At 42.4% G+C, this 22,710-nt stretch overlaps 1 protein-coding gene across 1 annotated transcript in view; it reads left to right on the top strand.

Annotated features, from left to right (window-relative positions):
* Positions 1-22,710, top strand: part of ITPR1 (inositol 1,4,5-trisphosphate receptor type 1) — a 269,958-nt gene that overhangs the window by 69,214 nt on the left and 178,034 nt on the right. The window contains exons 4-7 of the mRNA XM_075005225.1: positions 12,954-13,069; positions 16,901-16,987; positions 20,583-20,741; positions 22,215-22,313. Of these exons, the coding sequence (XP_074861326.1) occupies positions 12,954-13,069; positions 16,901-16,987; positions 20,583-20,741; positions 22,215-22,313 (461 nt within the window). The remainder of the gene's footprint in view (positions 1-12,953; positions 13,070-16,900; positions 16,988-20,582; positions 20,742-22,214; positions 22,314-22,710) is intronic.

The raw sequence follows: 22,710 nt of genomic DNA, 5'->3' as shown, positions 1-22,710 counted from the left end.
TCATGGAAAATTACAGAATTCAGGATGGGTTCTAGTATCCGGTGACATGGTTGCATGCCTCTGTAGCCATTCCTCTCTGGGTGACCCACAGCTACCCAGGAAGGTTAAGCTCTTTTACAGTTAATTGTCTCTTATTGATGGGCCATCAGCACTGTGACCTCTCTAATTGTTGTACCTGACGTGGATGCAACCGAAAGCAGCAAATATGACTTTAGATACGCAGATCAATATTCCTAACTTCATCTACAAAAATGATCAATTAATTTATCATAATAAGTAAATCCCAACCTTTCCCATGATATCTTATGGGAGCCTATCTCACATCAAGCATTTGAGTTCTGACATTCATCTCATTAGCATATTTTCATTAAGTACGTGGGAATATTACATCCCAAACTGAATTGGGAAAAGAATTGAAGGAAAGCATCATGTCAGCCCCCTTTCCCTCTGTACCAGGCGAGAGTGAGGCCCCAGCAATGACATGTCTCTGATGATTTTGGGGATAATGTGTAAGTGGTTATGGGAATGATGGTGACCAGCAATAAATGTTATGATGCAGGTTATCTCCAGCTATTTAAAATGAGTAGAGCTGTGGGCACATCCATTGCAGCTTGTCTTTTTTTGGGATTGGCCCGTGTTGAAAGGTTGACATTTCAGATGGGTGTCTTGTGCCTTAGAATGGGCTGGTTTCTAGTTTCTGGAAACAGTTGAGTAGCAGCCTTCTTGGCTGCCTGGGAAATGAAGGGAAACCTGAACTGTGAAATGGCATAGTTGAAATGGTAGCAGATGTTAAAAACCAAGCAAAGTTAGTTAAAATGCTTCTCCAGTGCTTGGGTATGTGAAGTTGTGGAATCTGTCCATGAAACATCTGTGGAAATTCATTGTGTTTTATCAGCAACCAACATTTGTAGATATCTTAGTATCTTATTTTAGTATGAACAAGCACACAAACTCTAAGTTGTCCTGTGTGCAATTTATAGATAGGAGGCATTAAATTAGTCTTTTGGTTCTTGGCTTTAATATCTCTTTGATCTTCACACTCATTGGGCATCAGAAGGCTCTGTGGGAGTATTTTGGTTAGTATCTGTAATCCCTGAAGCTGGTGGGTTAACTTGAATAATTTTCACTGTTCTAATTTGTTTATGGGTAAACTAACACCCACTGTTTGAGTTCTTAAGGAGATCTGGCACACCTATCATATCGTTTGCATTGGTTCTCAACAAGCAATATGCTCTGTTTTTATTTTCTTAATACAACTTACTTTGTTCACTATGTCACCAGTCTCAGATGAATTTGCTCTGTTTTTCAATGGCCCTTTCAATGCTACCTCTTGAAAACTGGTTGTCCTAGAAACGTTTGCCAGAGAACCAGATTCAGGTATGAATATGGATCAGTACAGATGGAACCTCTCTCACCTGGCAACATCCATAATCCAACATGATTTTAGTTAGCCAGATGACAACTTATCATGGGTGTGGCAAAGTTTCCCATGGTGCTGTAAGTTTATTTACGGGCCACCAGTCTTGGCTCTCAGTGTTGTGTGCTATTTAGCTGTAATTTACCCCTAAATGTCTTCTAAGAGCCCAGTAAGCTGTGGAAATGTTGGTAATGCTGCTAGACAATACTGACCTTCCATGATCAAGCAAATTCGGCACTGGTCAGGTCGCAAGGGAGCTGTCTAGAGTGGTTCAGCCTGTACGTGTTCTCCCTTGTGCTGACATTGCATCTGCTTATGTGTCTGGAGCTGCAGGCATCATCTTCATTTGCTATCTCTGTCCTGTGAAGAGAGTCAAGTTGTCTGCCCTTTCCTAGCCATGGAGTTCTCTCTAATATCACGCTGTGTATCAAGTTACTAAATGATCCTCTGGTTTGTCCAGGAGAAAGTGATTTGCCTCTTCTATGTTTCAGAGCCTTTGTTCATAAGTAAAAATATTTAAAAGTGAACTGCACCGAACTGCCTTGGATTCAGTAGCTGGCTGTTTGTTTTTCCATATAGTTTTTTTCGCAATGTCTCTGCTTTTGGAATCCGGTTAGAGCAAAGGCGTTTTGCTAGCACTGTCTTGCAGGGCCCTGTTGCTGAGCTATCTTAATGGATGTCCCAGTCTACTACCTAGTAATTGCTGCTAGTTTGCCACTTACCAGCCATCTCCCAGGTATGTCAGGTTACCTTAGTCTGAGCTAACTCGACTGCTGCCTTGCTCGTTTGTTGAATGGCATTAACAATGTTGGCTTCAATCCCAAAGAGACTTGAAAAGCTGTCTGCTTCTTGAACATAAACTGTGGCAGAGGAGAAGTGGCAAGTGGCTGGTTGCCCAGTGTTTAATTGGTGTCCACTGTGAGTCATTTGTCTCTGGCATAGTTGTACAAAACAATTCAGATGTGTCCAGGGCAACCTTTATAGTCTTCCACTTGAACTGTGGAGAAGAGGAATATAGGTTGGTGTGATTTTACTACTGAGCAGCTTCTTTTATGCTATCTATTGCTTCAAGAGGTAGAGCTGAAAGCTCTCAAGTTTTGCCAGATACTTCACAGCTACATCTTGTTAAATAACATGGTTTACAGAGTAGCCTAAACCCCCCTCATATATACTGTTGGGTATTTAATTTAGTGCTGTTAAATTCTCTGAATGTTGGCTGGCCCAGCAGTGACACAGGGAATTAAACTGTGGGTCTTCATAATTTAGAGCATAAATTAGCTTCCTCAGCTGCATGTAAAAAAATTTTTCCAGTCATTGGCTGGCTTACCCATTTCATTACTACCCGGAAGAATGTGAGAGAAACTTGAAGGAAATTCTCATCGTGAGTGTCCCCGCTCACCATTACTCTAATACAGTAAAGCCTTGATTTAATGGACTAGTAGGGGGGACGGGTGTCTGTTAAATCAAAGGGTTTACCGAGACCCACCTCCTCCAGGCTCGCCCAGCCTCAGCCCCCTTCCCCCACCCCCAAATGCCCACTACTTACCTGCTGCTGGAGCTGCTGGGCCCTGGTGCCATGCACCTAGAGGAGCCACCATTGCCACACACTCCTCCCACCACAGGTGGGGGTGTGTGCGAGTGCACGTCTGCCTGTGTACATACCCCACCTATGGTGGGAGGAGCACATGGCGGCTCTGGCAGCTCAGGTGAGTCCCTTACTTTTTTATGTTGCGGGGGGGGGAGGGGAGAGTGGGATTTAATGTTTTGCAGGCCCCACTTAAGAGGGCTTCGGGAACAATGGGTGTCTGGCGGATGTCCGTTGTTCCAGAAGTCAGCTAAATGGGGGTCTGTAAAGACGAGGGTTTACTGTAAACTAGCCTTGCCATCAGTGGGCTGGGATGTAGAACATTTAGTTAATGCCTCTTAGGAAGAAGACTTTTTGAAATGTGTAGATGCTATTTTACTTGATAGAACAGCTTGTTTCGGAGCACACAGCTGCAAACCAGCAAGGGAAATGACAAGTTTCTCTTTGGCAAGGGCAGCAGATCCTTCAATGGAAGCATTTGCTTTTTTCTTCTGCTTGGAAATCCATAGGAGACTGATACTTTGCCTTTTTTTATGTATCGTCCTTTGCGTGCCATGTTCTCCGAAGCTTCCTGAGTAATGCAGAATCATTTCAAGTCTAGCAAGGCAGAGAGGTATAGGAGACAATGTGGTAATCTGTCCTGGGGCTTTTGAGAGGATGGAACTGATCTGAAGGTGAATAAGTTTTGATCGTTTGTTCTTAGTGTGCTAGTGCTTGAAAAGACTTTGCTTTCACTCCATTTTGAACATAATTAGATCTTTTATCTATTGTTATGCTGTGTGTATATTTAAGTTATGAAAAATTCACAGGCATGTACTTCTGAGATCTTAGTTGCTTTCTGATTTGTCAGCTTAATTTTTTCTTTCTTTTTTGAAAGCTTCTTTTCATATTGTAAAGCTATATTAAAGTTGTTCATGCAATAATAGCTAGTGTTGAATAAGCTCTAGCCTCGGGGGCTGAGGAGGGTGAAGGGGAACTGTTAAAATCCACTAGGGGACTGTTAATTTTCTTCTATTTTGGTAACTCCATAATAGGAATTCAATTCATTTTTATCAAGTAACTAGGAAACAGCTGTGTAGGTATGAAATGCTCAGGAATTCTGTGGCTGACTTACTCAGGAATCTTGATCTTTTGTAGATTTCATGTTTGAAATACTTCATTTTTTTTGTGGGATGGTGGTTTTAGTTTCAGTGGAGGGCATTGTTTACTGAGTTAAGTAATGGCAGAAACTTAATATAGTGGCAGTCATCTGACCGCAGGTCACCGTCATGCCAGGAAGAATGAAGGGCTGCTCTGTGAGCGCTGAGAAACAACAATGTAATGTTTGGGATACTAGTGTCAAGTATTAAGGACAATCTTTGAATGAAGATATCGCTGAGCAAACACCCACCGCCATAAGTGAGGGAGAAGCCATGCTAAGAAAGAACCTCAATAACTGAGAAGCGTGTGTCTTGCTGTTGTGCGGTTGTCGTGGCTGTACAAGCAATGTACATGGACAGAAACGATGCACATTTTTAGCTTTCATTGTAAAAGATTGCCTTCACTTTACAGAGCCAAACCTGTCCACTAGGAGGGTAATGTCCCTTTCCGTATGTATGGGTAGGTTTGAGCTCTGAATGTTATGCTAATCAGATGATTGGTTTATAATATGCTGCCCCATAATTAAGATTGTGTTAGAGAATTAAGGTTAAATATCTCAATGAAATGACAAAAATAAAAACTCATCTCTATCTCCATTTAATTTTTAATTTCCCAGGACGGCTTGGTTCAACATAAACTGATATAGATAAAATAAGGAGTCAGGAAAGTCATACCTTTTTGTCATTTTTTTTTTTTTCCACTCTGTTGCCTCACTTTTCTTAGATTTCATGTAAAGAGTGCAATCACATTCTAAGTCCTCTCCTTAGGACACGTTGTTAACAGGCACTGACTAGATATCCTGGGATGAGGATCCAGGGGTGTGCTTGGGGGGGGGGGGGCGGTAAGCAGCCCCCTCCCGCAATAAACAGGGCACAGAACTTCTCCGGCTTCAGGGCTGCAGTAAGGGGCACAGAAAGTGCCTCTCTGAAAGCCATAAATTTTGTGTTTGTGTGCACACCCCTGGGGTAAGACACAGAACTGCCATTAGTTGGATGAGAAAGGGCAGCAGGGTCAGACTTAAAGGATATGAGCAAAAGAGTTTGTGCCCACCAGAGAATGCTCCCGTTCAGAGCGTGTTATAGAACCCAAAATGTATGAATGCTGTCAACAGGAATGCGTGAAACCGAAGTGTCTATCTTATTCCTCTTGTGCTGGTCCACATAGATTACAATCAAGTATTGCTATTAGTTTCTCCATCAGGTCTGCGTCCTAGATCCAAGATCCTGCTGATGACCATGTGGATGGTACTATGATGTCATATGATCTGATTTTGTTTTTTTTTTTTAATTTTTTTCCATTTGCTTTTTCAAAATCCTATATAGAAAAAATTTCTTTGACAACCGAGAATGTTATCAAGGCTGCAAAGTCAAGTGCTTAGATGTTAGGAAATGCCAGAATTAAGGTTGCCTGTACCATCTTACTTCGGCCCCTTTTGTGGACATACATTGAGACAGTCTCTAATGATATGATCACATACGATTTTCTTTTTCCATGGACCCTAGCCTGATTTAGGTATCCCCGCTCTTGGGATAAATCAGAGCTAAGTAGTAAAGGGGACTTGTTTTCTGGAGGACACTGGCCTCATTTATTGCTGAATTTGGGAGGTGTTTTCACTATTGTGGTTCCAAGAGCTGGTGAGCCTGTGCCTGTTGATACCTAAAGTCCCTTCCTTTACAGCCAAAGGGTTGGCTTGTGAATCCAGGTCACAAATAATTGTAGGGGACAACAAATGGAAAAAAATGGGGACAGGAGTGAAGGTCCTAGGGTGAAAATTTGGTTAGCAGAAGAGGGACATGGACCAGAGATTCACTTTGTCCACTTTTTCCTCAAAGATACCTGAAGGGAATTAATAGAACCCCAGCTAGAGAAACTGTACTTGGAGATGCGATGGAAAAAGGGGATAGAAAGCCCTGCTGTCATGGAGTACCTCCCGTTCAACTTCTTCCTTCTGGTGTGGTGGATGGACATCTGACCATTGATGGAAGGAGGTTGATGTGGAGGACCTGTAAGTTTGTGGGGCCAGGAATGAAGTGTGCCAGGGTCAGGAGATGTGGGAAGAGTTCAGCCAGGACCTCGGTACAAGGTGCTGGAGGAGGGCTGCAACCTAATGCACTCTGTTTTTTTTTTAGATGTGTGCCAGTGTTTCCTTGTGAGGTGTATTGTGAATAGAGTTAGTGATGGCAGGAAGAGAAGGGATGTTCTCCTGGTTAAGACTGTCAAATACCCCCCTAGGGGAATCGGATTCTACCCTTGCTACTGACAAACTGTTGATGTGTGGTGCTAGTCCAGTTGCTTAAATCAGTTGCTTCAGAAGTAGTTGCTAGTTGTAGGGTCCTCATTTTCTGAGTGTGACTTATGACTCTAAGGCAAGGATGGTGAAGCTATGGTCTGCCAACCAGTTCTGGCCCCTGGCTTACCTTAGTTCGGTCTACAGTGAGACATGGTGCTCCCTCCCCCACAACATGGTGGGCTAATGTTGGTATTCCAGCCCCATAACAAGTCTCTAAGCCTTGGTATTTCCTTCTCTTCCTCCCCCCCATACCTCTAGCTGGAGCTCAAGGGCAGCCCCAGTGCCCCCAAGTTGTGTGGGTGGGAGCCAGGTCAGTGGGGTGGGGGTTAGGTTTTTTTGTTTGGTTGGATTTTTTTGCATCTCAGTTGGTGAGTCAAGCCAGTTAGGTCAGTGAGGGTTTAGGTGGCCTGTGGGGGGTGGGATGTGTTTTTTTGCTGCTTACATGTGAATTGACCCCCAATTGATTTTTCTGTGGGCTAGTGGCCCCCCGGGCAAAAAACTATTTCCCGCCCCTGCTCTAGAGCCACATTTTGCAGAAGTGCTGAGCAGGCACAAGTGCACTGAAATCAATGGGAGCTGCATTTTGAACATATAAAGTGCTGTAGAACGCTACGTACGCTGAAAAGTCAGAACCTAAGCCCTTCAGATTGGGATCCCAAATTTAGTGAACATATTTTACATTAATGTCTCTTTGCCTCCTGGCCATGTGTGTCAATTGAAGATGACAATGTGAAAATAAACAGAGCTTTGGGAAGCACTTAGGCACCATAATAAGTGCCACCCAAAAGTCCATGAGGAAATTAATAATTCTGTTTTCAGAGCGGGTATGGATTAATAACCCTGAAATTCAGCAACAAATTAAACTGAAATACCGAACAGAATCAGACAACACTAGAACTGGAAGGGGCTTCAAGAGAACATCAAGACCAATTCCCTGTCCTCGTGGCAGGGCCAACCACCATCTGTATCATCCCTGTTAGATATTTGTCTAACCTGTTCTTAAATGTCTCCAATGATGGAGTTTCTACAACCACCCTCGGCAATTTATTTCAGTACTTAACTGCTCTGACAGGAAACTTTTCCTAATATCCAATCTAAGACTTCCTTTTTGCAATTTAAACTCATTGCTTCTTGTCCTATTAGTAGAGGTTAAGGAGAATAATTTTTCACCCTCTTCCCTGTAACGCCCTTTTCGGTTCTTGAAAGCTGCTATCATGTTCACTTTCAGCCTTCCCTTTTCCAGACTGAAGGAATAGCTGCTCATCAAGTGAGCACTTTGCTTTCTGAGCACTAAATGAAGCAGGGCTCTTGTCAGGGGAAGAAGAGAATGTGGTCTTGTAATTAAAACTGTTGTGACATGTATAAGCAAAGCTGGAGAGGTGAATTAAAGTTACTCAGGCAATCTTAATTCTGGCCTTTCCTACCTTTTTGAGTGCTTGATTTTTTTGCAGCTTTGTTGTTCTGTTAGTATAGTCTTGGTGTGTATTTGTATTCATCACCAAGGCCAGCACCGTGGTCTAGTGAGGAGAAGACCATATTGGTAGCATCTGGGAATGATGATGATATTTTGCAGGGGGATGTGGTTAAATGTGAGGGACTGCCTGACCAGTGAATGCAGCAGAGCATCGGTCTCTAACCCATTGCCACTGCAGTGCTGGTGTTGTATGTGAGGGAATTTTAACATATAGAGCGTTTCAACCTTAGTGCTTGGAATAGACTTACCTTGTTGCTTTAGCTTTTTAATTAGTGTCTTCGCCTTCCACTGCATCAGTTATGGTCTCTTCGCTTTAGTCACCAGCAAGTTGTATTCAGTCAGGTTAGATTACTTCATAGAAGAAATTCTCTACCCCTCCCCCCACAAAAAAAAAACAAAAACAAAGAAACAAAAAGCTCCAAGTAGGATAAAGATTTAGCCAAGGAGAAAGAGGGCTTTCTGTGGTAGGAAACCAGAACTTCAGCTAAAGGTTCTGTTTTGACATCTGCCCTTACCTCAGGCAGAGGTGAGATGGGGTGTGATGGCTAGCTTGCATAGACCTATTCATGTTAACTTTGAGGCAAATCTGCATGTTAAAAATAGTGCTGTAGCCACGGCAGCATAGGTAGCAGCAAAAAGTGAGTCCAGTGTGTGTGCCGTAGGCTTCAGGTGAGTTGCGTGGTAGCACCGCTGTTTCTAGCATGCTAGCTCAGCTGAGAGCAATCCTACTCCTGGCTTATAATAGAGACTGAGTCTCTTTGTGCTTCCATTAGTGCACTTTCAAAATGGATTTTATTGTCTACCTTCCAGGAGTGTTGAGGTTTTTAAATCATGTTTGATGGGTGTTTTGGGATCTTTGTGTTCCGTGAACAGTTGTACCGTTACAGATTCCATTGGGTTTGAATACTGTCACAACCACGAATGACCTTCAGTACTGTGTAGCTGCGACTAATACACAGTTAGGACACACAAATATATATTTAGCAGGTTCATAGGCTCATGGAGTGTTTCAATGGTGAATGGCAAATAAGGCTATATTTACCTCAAGCCCTTGAGACTTGGATTTCAGGAAGCAAATATTCAAATAGGAGGGTCAAGTGCTTTGATTTTCTAGTGTTTTATACAGAGACCAAATCTGGGTAAACAATTTTGCATTATTTTCCTCTCCATTGCGTCATGTGTTTCTGTTTCAGTGGTCAAGGTCAAATGTTTCTCTTTAAAGAAAAAGAAAACACTGAGGGATTTATTTTGCTGAGATCCATTTTAAAGTTCAACTTGACTTCAAAATACAACACCACTTCAGGCTTCGGAAATGGACTTGCTTTGTGGTTAAAGACTGTGATTAAATCTGCAGTGCAGTGCTGTGTGTTTAATTGCTGGCACTGTGTGAACTGATGGCTTAAGCCATCAGTTTGCAGGTGTGTTGCTTATAGCTCATAGTTTTAGCTGGATGCACCAGCCTATAGTGGATTTTAAATCCTGTTCTCTGCTGTCAATCTTCATGAATGATTTTGATATGTGTTAAAATTGGAGCTGTCTGGGAAAGAACACAACTTGAAAGCTTAGCACCCACTGCATTTCTCTTGTCTGTTGTGCATCTGAAGGCCATGAATCAATAGTTGTGGCCTGATAAATTAATACACTTGAGCCCTTGTATTCCTGCCAGTAAGTTAAGGATATATGGATTGGATAAATGGATGGTTAGGTGGATAGAAAGCTAGCTAGATTGTTGGGCTCATTAGGTAGTCTCTCTCTCTCTCGGCAGTCACTCGATAACGAGTAGGATGTTTTCATGTCACCCTCCTATTTGTCAATCCATTGATGGCTGATCAGCCTGATTCTGGAGCCGCAGATCTTATCACAAAAGAGATGGGTGTTGGTAGTTGTTGGAGGTTTTTGGCCACCTCTCCTCATCTGCACTGTGGCAGGACCTTTCAAATTGTGCCACCCCGTCATGGATTACCGCTTTCCATTGGAGACAGTCCTGGGCAGGGTTGTCCCAAGTGTCAACACCAATGCTGAACTTTTTCATGTGTGCCTTCAGCACATCCTTTAGCACTTCCACTGGCCCCCAATGCTCCTCTGTCCTTCCTCCAACTCAGAAAACAGAATCTGTTTTGAGAAGCTCCTAAACAGACATCTGAGCCATGTGACCAGTCCAGTGAAGTTGTTGGTGAATGATAATGGTTTCAATGGTGGTCATGTTCAACTCTTTCAGGATGCTAGTGTTTGTGCACCTATGCTCCCAAGAGATATTTAGGTTTCTCCTGAGGCAGCATTGGTAATGTTGTTCAAGTGCCTTCAAATGATTTTTATATGTTGTTCAAGTTTCACATGCATATAATAGTGTTGGAATAACCACTATGTGGTATATAAGGAGCTTTGTCTTGGCATAGATGTCCCGGATTTTGAAAGACCCTTTGTTTAAGGTGGACAAAAGTAGAGCTTGCACAGCTCAGATATGCTGGATTTCTAAGTCAATGTCAGCTTTAGCGGAAAGATGACTTCCAAGGTATGGTAAATGCTCTACATTTTCCAGCAGTTCTCCATTGACTTCAGTAGAAGGTTCATGGGATTTTGGTGGAGCACTTTGGTCTTTTTGACATTCAGTGTGAGGCTAAAGTTGTCTTAATGCTTTGGAGAAGGTCCTTTAGATAGTCAGTCTGAAGGGCTTCAGGAGAAAAAGCAGCACCCTTGTTGTCTTCTGCTTACTGGTTGGTGGTTGGTTTCAACAGCGTGCCCTAAGGGTTGAATCTGGGTTAGTTTTGTTTGTTGTTTTTATTAATGACCTGGATCTGGGTATGAATTGCAACTGCAGTAAGTTCATGGATGACACCAAGTTCGAGGGAGAGGTAAGAGCTAGAGTGACCTAGACAAATTGGAGAATTGGGCCAAAGGAAATCTGAGGTTCAACAAGGAGAAATGCAGAGTCCTGCATTTGGGACAGAAGAACCCAAAGCATTGTTACATTCTGGGGACCAACTGGCTAAGTAGCAATGCAGCAGCAGAAGACCTGGGTATTACAGTGCATGAGAAGCTGGTTTTGAGCCAACAATGTGTCCTTCTAGCCAAGAAGGCTAACAGCATACTGGCATGTGTTAGTAGGAGCATTGCCAGCAGATCTATGGAGGGGATTATTACCCTTTTATTTGGTCCTGGTAAGGTCACATATGGAGTATTGTGTCCAGGTTTGGGCCCCCCATTATACAAGGTTTGTGGATGTCCTGGAGTGAGTCCAGTGGAGGGCAACAAAAATAAGAAGGCTGGAGCTCATGACTTGCAAGCTGAGGCTGAGGGATTTGGGTTTGTTTAGTCTACAGCAGAGAAGAGTTAGGAGGAGATTTGATAGCAGCCTTCAACTACCTGAAGTAGGGTTCCAAACAGGATGGAGAGTGGCTAGTCTTAGTAGGCACAAATGTCACAATGTGAAACGACAATCATTGCAGTTGAGGAGGCCTGGCTTAAATGTTAGGAAAAGCTATTTCACTAGGAGGGAGTTGAAATGTGGGGAAGGGGTTATCTAAGGAGGTGGTGGAATCTCCATCCCTAGAGGATTTTAACTCCTAACTTGGCAAAGCCTTGACTGGGATGATTTCGTTGGGATTGGTACTGCTTTCAGCAGAGGGTTGGACTTGGTGATCTCCTGAGGTCTCTTCCAGCCCTCTGATTCTACTATTTGGCAGCGCGCACCTTGTTCCAGCAGGATTCTGGAAATTGGATTCATTGTGTGGCTTTTCACTTGTTCTGGTAGTTCTGAATTTTCTTGACGTTTGCTATTAATTTCATCCAAGTGTTTTATCTACAGTGGCTATAATAGATCTCAAATGAAGTTAAATGAAAAATGACTAAACTTACAGTTAGTTGTTCTGTCTGCTTCCAGCAGATTGGATCACATATCCTATTAGGTTACCCTGTGGAATTTGTAATGTTACCCAACTTATAAACTATGCTGTATTTGCTTAACTACCTAGCTTATAAATTCCATTATTTTTCTGTATGCATACAGTGGGAGCCTTTAAATTCATTATATAACTAGCAGCCTCAAATTTTATTTCTACATAATTGTCAAAGAGGTGCCTGGAACAGCATTCTTTGCATTGACTATTAAACTTTTGTTACTTCAGGTACTAAATTTGAACAGCTTAATTTAAATTTTGCATTAGCATTTTGCTAGGCAACTGAGAAGAGAAAAAAGTACAGCTAATTTAGTTCTTTTAGAAATCCGTTAGCATCTCATTTATATAGAAACGTATTTGTAACATGGCTAATCAGCTGTCATAGCCAGTTTTTGCGAGGCAGAATGTTTTCTAAACAGAGTCTAGGGAAATAATAAAAGTTGATACTTGTCCTGACTGATCCACAAGTTTCTTGCTTTGGTGCCCATGCACCAGTGAGGGGTACACTAGAAATATCCAGATTGACATATATCTTTGCACGCTGTGGCTGAGAAGACAAGGCAGGGGATCAAGTCTGCTTGGCAGTACTGCTGTCTTGCAAAGTGACCTTTGAAATGACACTTGACTTTTCTTCCCTCAGTTGTCCCAACTATACAGTTTGGCTAATGAAACTTACTAGACTTAAGAAATCACTCTTTGATCCAAGGATCAATAGCCATGGATTGCTGAGAAGAAGTGCATTGTGAATGCTGATTTCTGAAAATGTGGATAAATCTTCTCTCCCTATTTGTGTGGGCAAAGCTTGAAGAAGCTTACCTAGCTGAACCACTGATGGAAGTTCTTTTTTCACAGGACAGTATGTTTGACAGGAACTGGTTACATTTCACCTTTTTCTGGTCTTGCTGTACAAGTCTGGCCTCAATACTTAATATTTTTTTTTTTATCATTATGGGGGAATGTTGGTGTCACTCAAAAAAAAAAAAAAAAAAAAGAAGACATCTAGATCCTGTGATGTAGAATTTTCTTGGGGTCTGTTTTGCAAACCGTTCCCTGTGGCTGAAATGTTGGGAAAAGATTAAAAGGAAAAAGGGAAAATTGGATAATTCTGAATGCATAAAGCAATCTCTCTCCATTTCCTATTTTGTTTGTAGATTGCCTGTTTAAACTGTGCCCTATGAACCGATACTCTGCACAGAAGCAGTTCTGGAAAGCAGCAAAACCGGGAGCTAACAGCACTACAGATGCTGTGCTACTCAATAAACTACATGTAAGTATTAACATGGGTAGGCTGCAGGGGAGTCAGTGGAGTGATGGTGATTTACACCATCTGAGGATCTGGCCCCTTAAGCTGAATGGTCCTGCTCATGTAGCTATTGCTACAGAAGGGCGATGAGATCAAGTCCTGTGTTAGGCCCTAGATTTCATCTCCCATAGGTGTTTTGCAAATTTTATCTTATTTTATTACCTGTGAGGTCTGCCCTTACTGAAGCAAGCTTGCATGAGTATCCAGGAGTTAAAGCCTGCTAAGAGAAGAGTTTTAAGTTTCTAAGAAATTGCTTTGAGTAATTTAACTACTGCATGTTCACAATATCCGTTTTAGTGCTAAATAAACTACATTTACCTTAAAATTATATGGCAGGAGCACTTCAAGTCTGAATATTTTTAGTCTGTCAAAGCCTGTATTAAATCAACAGTACGGTAAACTATAAAGCACCTCTGTAAGAAAAAATCAATTGCAGAAAGTTTTATATGATGGCTCCACTCCTTGTTGGCCAAGTCTTGGCCTCATTTTTTTCTTAAATCTATAATTTTAACTTTATGCTTGCAGAGTTGTTTGTTGAGCAGTACATTACAAGTATGCCACCCCAATCCCAAATTAAATAAGCACAAGACTAGAAGTCAGCTGTCAGTATAAAGTAACAAATGCTACTGATAATTTTTCTAAAGCCCACAAAGTGAACCAATACATGGTGTGCCCTAAGCCAGGCGTGAGCAAACTCTTTATGTTGCGGGGGGTCCCCCTTTTCGTCTCTGCAGTTAGCAGAGGAACCAGTAGTGGGAGGGAAGGAAGGGGGACCGGAAAAGAAGCTGGCCCTTTTCCCACAGCAGATGGAGGCAGGCAGGCAGCGCTGCAGAGCTGACAGACTGCTGGATGCAACTGAAGACCCCCACGGGATGGGGAGAAGCTGATATGTGTTGTGCCCCCATTTTGAAATTTCATGACCCCGCAGTTTTCAGACCCCTGCCCTAAGCTGTGTAGTGTAGAGGGGAAGGAAAAGCCTTTGTAATGGTTCCAGGGAATAGTGGACCATCAGTTGCCTACTGTAATAGATTGTCTGTCTTTAACATAGTCAATTCCGATGCTTACAACCTGATCCCATTCTTTTGAAAACAGGCCAAAGCCCCATAGTGATTGGTGTCAATTCCCCTGTCAGGTCAATTGGGGTACTCTCTCTCAATGATTTAGTCACAGAATAGCCCAATTTCACTATTCCACTGTCAATGAAGAAAGCTTGAATGGCTCAGTTCACAACACCCTCACATGCTGGATAAAGTACGTGGTTAGTGCAAAATTGTCATCTTTTGAACCCACTCAGCTTCACGGAAGATCCATGGCAGGTAGAATTTAGTCCTCTGTGATTTATAGTTCACAACTTAGTTTGCTCCCAGTTGCGTGACACTCACAGACACGCATTTCAATATATGCATGTACTGATACTGCAGAGGATACTGGAATCTTGTGTTTAATGGAGTAGGAAATGGAAGTTAGCAGTGGAACATGGGCATTTTCTGCCCTACAACTACAAGTTTTGATCAGTTGATGGTAATTGTTAATGAAATATTAGTGACCCAAGACTTATCCTTAATTGCTTGCCTTTTTAGGCTTGTATTTGTCTACTGGTGAAATTTATTATCAACTACTGTGGATCACTCAGTGCTGAGGTCAGGTTATTTTCAGTTAATGCCATTTAAGGGATTTGGAAATCTGGGACACTTGACTTTGACTGGTATCAAACATCAATGCTATTTGAAAAGCTGACATCTAGTGGCCAGTAAATAAAATTAGTTCTTTCCTGTGAGATGGCATATCCAATGTTGTCTGTGCAGAGTTAGCTTTTGAAATATACCTGAATTTAACTTGTTTATTCATTTGTACCTTATGCCTTATTAATGTAAATGAAAGGACCAGGCTGCATGGTGAGGCTTCTTTTCCTACTTCCACTAATGTTTTGGATTTGAGGGGGCTCTCAGGGTTTTGTGGAAATGGGCCCAAAATTAGTATCAGTCTTCAAGAAATCTTCTCACTATAGAATAACCAGAAATCCTGCAGTCCCAGTGCTAGATCTTGAAGCCATTTTAAATTGTCCTGTGTTGTATTGTTTGCACTGCAATGTACAGCTACATTTGAGACACACTTGGAAAAAGCCTATTTGTCTCACTCAGCATGCCTTCTTAAAGAAGTGACTTAAGATACCTGGAGTTACAAAGAAACAAAATTATTGCCTACCAGCACATGGCTCATTATTGCTGTGTGATACTCCGAACCCTATAGTCTCACATTGCATCACCCACATGTAACTGAGCACAAGTGAGTTCTGAGGTGTTTGCTGAAGTTTTGAGAAATAAAATAGTTGATGCGTAGACTTTTAAAATGCATGATACCTAGTTTTCAAATCATGCTCTGACATCAGGTATCACTGAATTTCTCCTTTTATAATCCGTTTTTGTCTGGCTGTGGTATACAGGTGAAGTTAGCACTACTGTAGAAAAACAAACTCTTGGAAAATAACTTGGAGTAAGTTGTTTTTTGCAAACAAAATGTAAATCAAGGGTAAACAAATACAGTGGAGCAAGAGTGCGCCAAGTGGGGGTGGACCCCTGGGGGGGCATAACATTTCATAAGCATAACATTTCATAAGTGGGGCACAGCAGGATCAGCTGCTGGGTCTCAGGCTCATCTATCTCGTTAAAAATGTTGAAGTATGTTCCTGTTTTTATGTATGAGTGTTCAGATTTGTGTATGGGTTAATACAGTTCTTACACTTTACATGCTTAGTTTCTTACACGTGCTGACAGGCTTTTTTCCCATATGAAAATAAGCAAAATTTCTGTCAGTTTGTTTTATGTTAGACAGGTTGGTGGCGGGGTGGGGTGGGGGTGGTGCTATCTCCAGACATGAAAAGTGTGGCCTGATGTAAAAAGTTGGCTCACCCTGCAGTTGAGTAACAAACCAGGGATTTCCCATGGTGGTAGCTTTGCGATTTAGATTCTAAGTTCAGTACTTGCTTTATAAAGTTTGATTCCCTTGTATTTTCTTGTGGATGCCTCCCTGTGGTTGAAATATCTGTTTGGTAAAGAGACGCTGGATTAGATAATTGTGGATATAGCAGGTAGAAGTAGAAAGGCACTGCAGCAGATCATGGTTTGTAGAAGTTTAGTGCTGTGCCTGACTCTAGGAAGTACTATTCTTTTGCTTACTTTTCACAGTTCCTAACTTTCCTTTACTGAGAAATTTTGGAATTAGATAGTCTGTGCTGTAAGTGTGTAGAGAAGCCCACTGAATGACTTGAATGACCATGACCACCATAAAAAGTTTCCATGTTTGAGGAGTGAACGGTGAGATTTATCTTGCCAAAGTAAAATATAAACTTCTGGAAACTGTCTGATTAGCAGGGTAGAGACCAAACTTGCAGATCTTTCGTCCACATTGTTTATGTGGTATCCAATTTGAGCAATTGGAAGATTGAGTTGCCAGCTTGAATTTTCTCCATGCTTTTTCCTCTTCTCTTGTTAGCTGTTTTTCTCATGGCTAAGTCTCTCTTTAAAACGTTTTATCTTGTGTTTTGTTGAGAGAGCTTCAGGTTGAAGTCAAAACATCAATTCCTTAGAGTGGGTGCTCCAGTTGAGTATCGGTCAAATAGTACTGATTCAATTGTTTTCTTTTCTGAAAACTGTAAAGGATGAAATCTCATCCTCCACTTCAAATGGCTAAATGTATTGCAACTGTATTAAGTACCATGATGTTTTATTATAGAAAATAATTGCAGAATGGTTTATAACACCTTTTATCTCCATGTTTTTCCTTCTGAAATTTCAGCATGCAGCAGATTTGGAGAAGAAACAGAATGAGACTGAAAACCGGAAACTCCTGGGAACGGTTATCCAGTATGGCAATGTTATCCAGGTATTCTGTGGCCCTGTTCATGTGCTGTCTTACTTGAACCATGAATCTGCAATTGTATTTCAAAGTAGTGGAATTCCAGGATCTGAGCGGGGTGTCTGGCATGCCATGCCAGGGTTATCCAGAACCCTGGTACTCTGAAGAAAGAACTACATTTATGGGTCTGTGTGCTGTGTGAGATTCTAAAGTGGAGGCATTTTTTGTTTTGCCATAAATATTGCCTTTCAGAGTGCACCAGCTGCAGGCATTAAAGTAGAATACCCGTCATTCTTTTGCCAGGACTTGACCTAGCAATCTGGCAGATGGCAACGCACATGATGTACAATTCTGTAGAATTTCTTTTAATTATATCTTCACATTTCCCCTCAAATGCTGTACATCACCATATGGTAAACCCAGTGCAAAACAGAAGCAAAATAATCAACCCCCCAATATAATGATATTCCACCCTGAAAAAGGGATTTGGTGCAGTTAACTTGAGGCAAGCTACCCATACCTGATGGTTGATTCCCAGCAAGTGCAGGGAATAGTGATGAACGTTACAAACAGCAAGAACAAGATGCTGGGGAAATGGACAAGCCTTGTCATGTCGTAAATACAACCATCAAGGGACTTATGGGGTATGTCTACATAGCAAAGTTATTTTGGAATAACAGCCACTATTCCGAAATAATTTTGCGAGCATCTACACAGCAAGCCTGCTATTTTGAAATAATTTGGAAATAGTGGATGACTTATTTCAAATTCTGTAAACCTCACTCAGTGAGGAATAGTTCCTATTGTGAAACAGATTTCGCAATAGGGGCTGTGTAGACGGGGAACAGGGGCTCTTCCTAAATTAGGTACGGTGCTTTCACATGCTCTAATCCAAAATAGGATCAATTGTGTGTAGACACTCAATTTCTAAGTAGCTTAGTGCTATTTCGATGTGCATTTTGTATGTAGACATGTGATTTTTGAAATAAGCTATTCTGGAAAATCTTGTCTGGAATAGTTTATTCCAAAACAATGCTGCTGTACAGACATCCAGGATGACCAAACTCAGGGCATTCGATAACTCAGGGTTCTCTGGTCCTTTCTGATCAAAGGGACTGAGAACAGACTCACCTCATCTGATCTTGGCTGCCAGGTGGGAGGTATAGAGCAAGAGAACTGTAAGTATTTGGATCCAAGGACACATACAGCTTTCTATATACAAATCCTTTGAATTGTGTTCTCTGACCATGCCAGCAGCCAGAGCAGGATCTCAGGGAGCCAAGGTAACAGGCTTCCTTTCTCACCTCTTCTAAGGAGTAGGCAAGCAGTCCTGTTCTGCAGCTAATATGGCCTTGGGAACAACTTTAAAAAAGGTCTGATTTTTAAGAACACGCTACAGGTTGCATCTCACTAATCTGGAACACTCTCATCTGGCAACATCCATAATCTGGCATGATTTTAGTTATCTGGGCGACCACTTGCCATGGGTGTGGCCAGGTCTCCCACGGTCCCATAAAGTTTGTTTACAGCCACCAGTCCTGGCTCTCCATATTCTCTGCTGTTGTTTAGCTGTAATTTACCCCGAATGTCTTCTAAGAGCCCATAAGCAGTGAAAATATTGGTAATGTGCTAGACAATATTGACATCCCATGGTCCAGTAGATTCTCTCGTCCAGCACCAGTCAGGTCCTGAGAGTGCTCGATTAGTGTACAATAATCTAGTCCAAATATAAGGTTGGAATGATGCAAGTCAGTATTATGGTATTCATCTGAGGGAAGGAGCTGTTGCATGCTTTGGCCTAGTGATGTCGACAACTTCAACAGTTGTGAAGCTTCATTTTTTTTGTATCTGTGTCTACTGTTATTTAGCAATGATTGTCTGACCAGCCCCATGGTCTTCCCCCGCTGTGAAAATTTTAAATGGACACACACAGGAGAAAATGCTTACAAGTATTGATTTTATTTTATTTTTAAACTAGAAGATTTACCTGGCATTGCTCAGGGTCTCGACTCAATTTTTGATTTTTGGAAAACTTAAATCGTTGCTCTGGGTTGGGGCTGGGGATGAGGGGTTCAGTAGGCAGGCTGCCCCTGGGGCAGAGAGGACTGCTCCAGCCCTCTTCACACCATAGCATCTTGGGCCCAGGTGAGAAGAGCCTCACCCAGCCATAAACCACCCCTCACCCCTGTGGCCCCAACCTACTGTCATGCTTAACTCCTCCCCTCCCCCCTGCGGCCTCAACCTGCATCTAAGCTTTAACTCCACACCCCCATGCCTGTGGTCCCAACCCACTGCAGCCTTAAACCCCCATGCAGCCAGGCTTTAACCCCTTGCAGCTCCAACCCACCCCCAGGCTTTAACTCCACACCTGCCCCTCCCCCGTGGCGCCAACCCACTGCAACCTTAACTCCCCCCTACCCTCCCCGTGGCCAGGCTTTAACCCTCTACACCCGCCCCCCCCTCCCCCAGCCCCGAAGCCCCACTTTCTGAACCCTCTGTCCCCCTGCAGCCAGCCTTGAACTGCCCTACCATGGCCCCAACCAGCCCCAGCCTTTAACACCCCCCCCCCACAAATCAAGATTCACTTACCTTTCAAAAGGAGCACCACATGCTGCTGCTCCTTTGCCAGCCGCCATGTTCCATTCTTCATGTCTGTGCAGCGGCTACCCACGTACAGCATTGCAGGGGCAGCTCCCTGACCAGCTGCACTGAAAGATCAGGCCTCATTTTAATTGGTCTAACAGCCAGCACCAGCCATTCAACCAACTAAACAGAGTCCTGCTTTCATCAGCAGGCAGGGAGATGTAGGAAACTGGAGGCAGAGTGGCGGCAGCAGCAGGAGCCACAGGTGGTTGCTTAAAGAGCCACATGGGGCTCAGACCTGCCCTGGAGCCTCTTAAAAATGGCGGACACGGGGGAAAAAAGGTGCCAGGAAAAAAAGTCCTGGCTAATAGCAAATTCTGCCATCTTATTTATAAGGGTTGGCCCAGTTCTTCTCTGAATAATGGGCCTGCGAACAAGCAGCAAAAGGCTTCCAAACATTCAAAACCAAAAGCCTCAACTTGCTTTGGTTAAGATTCAGCCCTGCTATGTCGAATCCAAATCAGTGTGTGAGCTGGACAGCAAGGCTGCTGCTGTACATATCACCAGTATGGTGAGGATAATAATATGATGTCTCACAGTGTATTGAAAGAAAAGGTTCAGAAGGCACCTCCCAGGGGAGAGAAGAAATGCTCCATAGCTCCCCTTCTTAGTGTCCCATCTCAGAATGTACACAGCCGCTTGAGATCAGCCTCACATACCCCCCAGCCTCCGAGGGGGAAATGGTTTTGTCACCAGCATCTCATGGTCCCTGATATCCGACTGCTGAAACATGGACCATAATTGGTCAGGGTAGTTCTATGGTCTGTCATTAGCTTAAATGTTCAGTGCCAGGGACAAGTCTAAAGCCACTAAAAGAGATCTAAAGAGGGAGGCCGATTGTCTCTGCATTTATGGCCAGTGTAATGTTCAGTCTTTGCATCTGAAATTAATTTCCATGTACTCAGATCAGATGGTGGAACTGTTTATATAGGGCACCTGTGTCTGCCTTTACAAAAACAAACTGTTGTTTTTGTTCTAGCTGCTGCATTTAAAAAGTAACAAATACTTGACAGTAAATAAGAGGCTTCCAGCTCTGCTAGAGAAGAATGCTATGCGGGTGACCCTGGATGAAGCTGGAAATGAGGGTTCCTGGTTCTACATACAACCTTTCTATAAATTGCGGTCCATAGGAGACAGTGTAAGTGCAGATAAGCATCAGAAGAAGATGCCTTATTTGTTGTAAAATAAAGAGTTTGTATCAGTAGTTTCCTTACTTTCGACTAATTAAATGCACGTGGTTTTACAATGTATAATAATAACAGCAACAGTCCTTTTTTTTTCCATGCTGAACAGTGTGGGCAGAGAATCACTATGGTAACTAGTGATTTGGAAATGAGAAATGATTAAGATTGGAAGGAATAAGGACTCTAAATACAGTAGCCTTCTAAATCCCCACTTGCGTTCAAAATGGCATGAAACGTTAAGGCACTTGTGTAGCTTTACCACAAATATAATTAGTATGCTGGGTCATGGCGCTGTAGTTATGGATCTTTCATGTTCAATTATGAATTTCTGTTTCAGGAATTTTGTCAGAATTAAGATTAAATAGTTTCTTTGCTGGTGGGAGGTGAGAGAGGGTTGGCTTGCACTGACTTAATACCCTTGTTTTTAATCCCTGGAGCTCTCCATTCTGTTCTCATGCTGAATGTATGAGAATCAATGTGGTTGTCATTCCGTAATCCCAAATAAATTTTCTCTCTCTCAAAGCCACAAGGAACTTTGGCACAACTTGTCATCCTATACTCAAGAGAATCCAAGGACTTCAGCATGCTGTGCAAGGCAGTCCATCCTGATACAGACAGCTCGATAAAGTACATTCTATGAAATAGCACACAGCCATATCGATCTATAGTAGATAACTATACCAAAGTGAACTATCACACCACAGCAACCCTAGCACAGCCTTAATTGAATGACCTTGATGTTTTTTTCGTAATTACTGGAATAATACCTTGACAACTAATGTAGTTTGTGTTCTGTTAATTTAAAAAGAAGCTCCTATAAACTCATTTTCCTGCTTTTTCTGTGTTGAGATTTTTGTTGTAGTTTTTTTTTTTTTCTTTTGATTTTTGAGTAAGGTCAGGAGGCTTTGGATGAAGAAACTACTCTGGAAGGACAGTATAGGATATACAGGGCCTTCATTCTCCTTGGTAAAGTGCACTTAGATGTCCACATGTCCTGTGCGTGGGGTTTATACCCCCATTAATTGAGAGTAAATGTTGTAAGTTAGGACCCATCAGACTCTCATGTGGGAGAATCTTTTTGGATGACTCTCTTGGTTTTTGGAGCTAATTGTTTTAGATACCAAAAGAACCATGTTGGAGCTGAAGAATTAGTCACTGGAAATTGTAGTTTTCCTTTATCTGCCACTCAGCTCAGTAGTGTAGGCGTCTTTAAGCCTTAAATAACTCTGAAGATTGTAAACATCCATTTTCTTCTAAAGTTGTCGGCTTTTTTTGTTTTGTTTTTAAAGGTACAAGTGTCTGACCTATTGAATTTGCATGAAATAGGTCTATATTGTAAGCAAATGGTCTAATTTTATTGCTTACATCCAGAAAAAGTTAACTTTTGAGACAGTTTGTTAATGTGACCACATGGTACTTCTCTTCAGGTTGTCATTGGAGACAAGGTGGTCCTGAATCCAGTGAATGCTGGTCAGCCCCTTCACGCCAGTAGCCACCAACTGGTTGATAATCCTGGGTGCAATGAGGTAAGTGTAAAAATAAATCAAATGCTTGGCTTATTGATGTAGTGGTGGCACAGAAATTTTCTGTAAATAGAACTGGAAGGGACTTGTGGAGCTCTCAGGTAAACTGAGGAGGGAAGAGAGCTTTCACTTACCTTACTGCAAGACTTATACTGCGCTGCTATCCCTGCCTTTTAATAAAGTAACTGTATTCCTAGCTATAGCGACTGAGGTTCTCGCCCCCTTCCTTGTGGTTGGGCAGCAGTTGGTAAGAGCGGCTCTGTTCAGTAAATAACAGGCTATGGAAGAAAAGAGTGAGCCTGGGCCATTCTGCCCAACTGCTTAGCTATAAGAAGAGGGATAACAGGAATGTACTTCTCTAGAATCTGCCAGCCTCATGACTGGAGTGGAGTGGGGCGAG

This window comes from Carettochelys insculpta, chromosome 11, assembly GCF_033958435.1.
Source record: "Carettochelys insculpta isolate YL-2023 chromosome 11, ASM3395843v1, whole genome shotgun sequence".
In the NCBI taxonomy this organism is placed as follows: domain Eukaryota; kingdom Metazoa; phylum Chordata; order Testudines; family Carettochelyidae; genus Carettochelys; species Carettochelys insculpta.
This window is presented reverse-complemented; position numbering and strand designations above follow the sequence as displayed.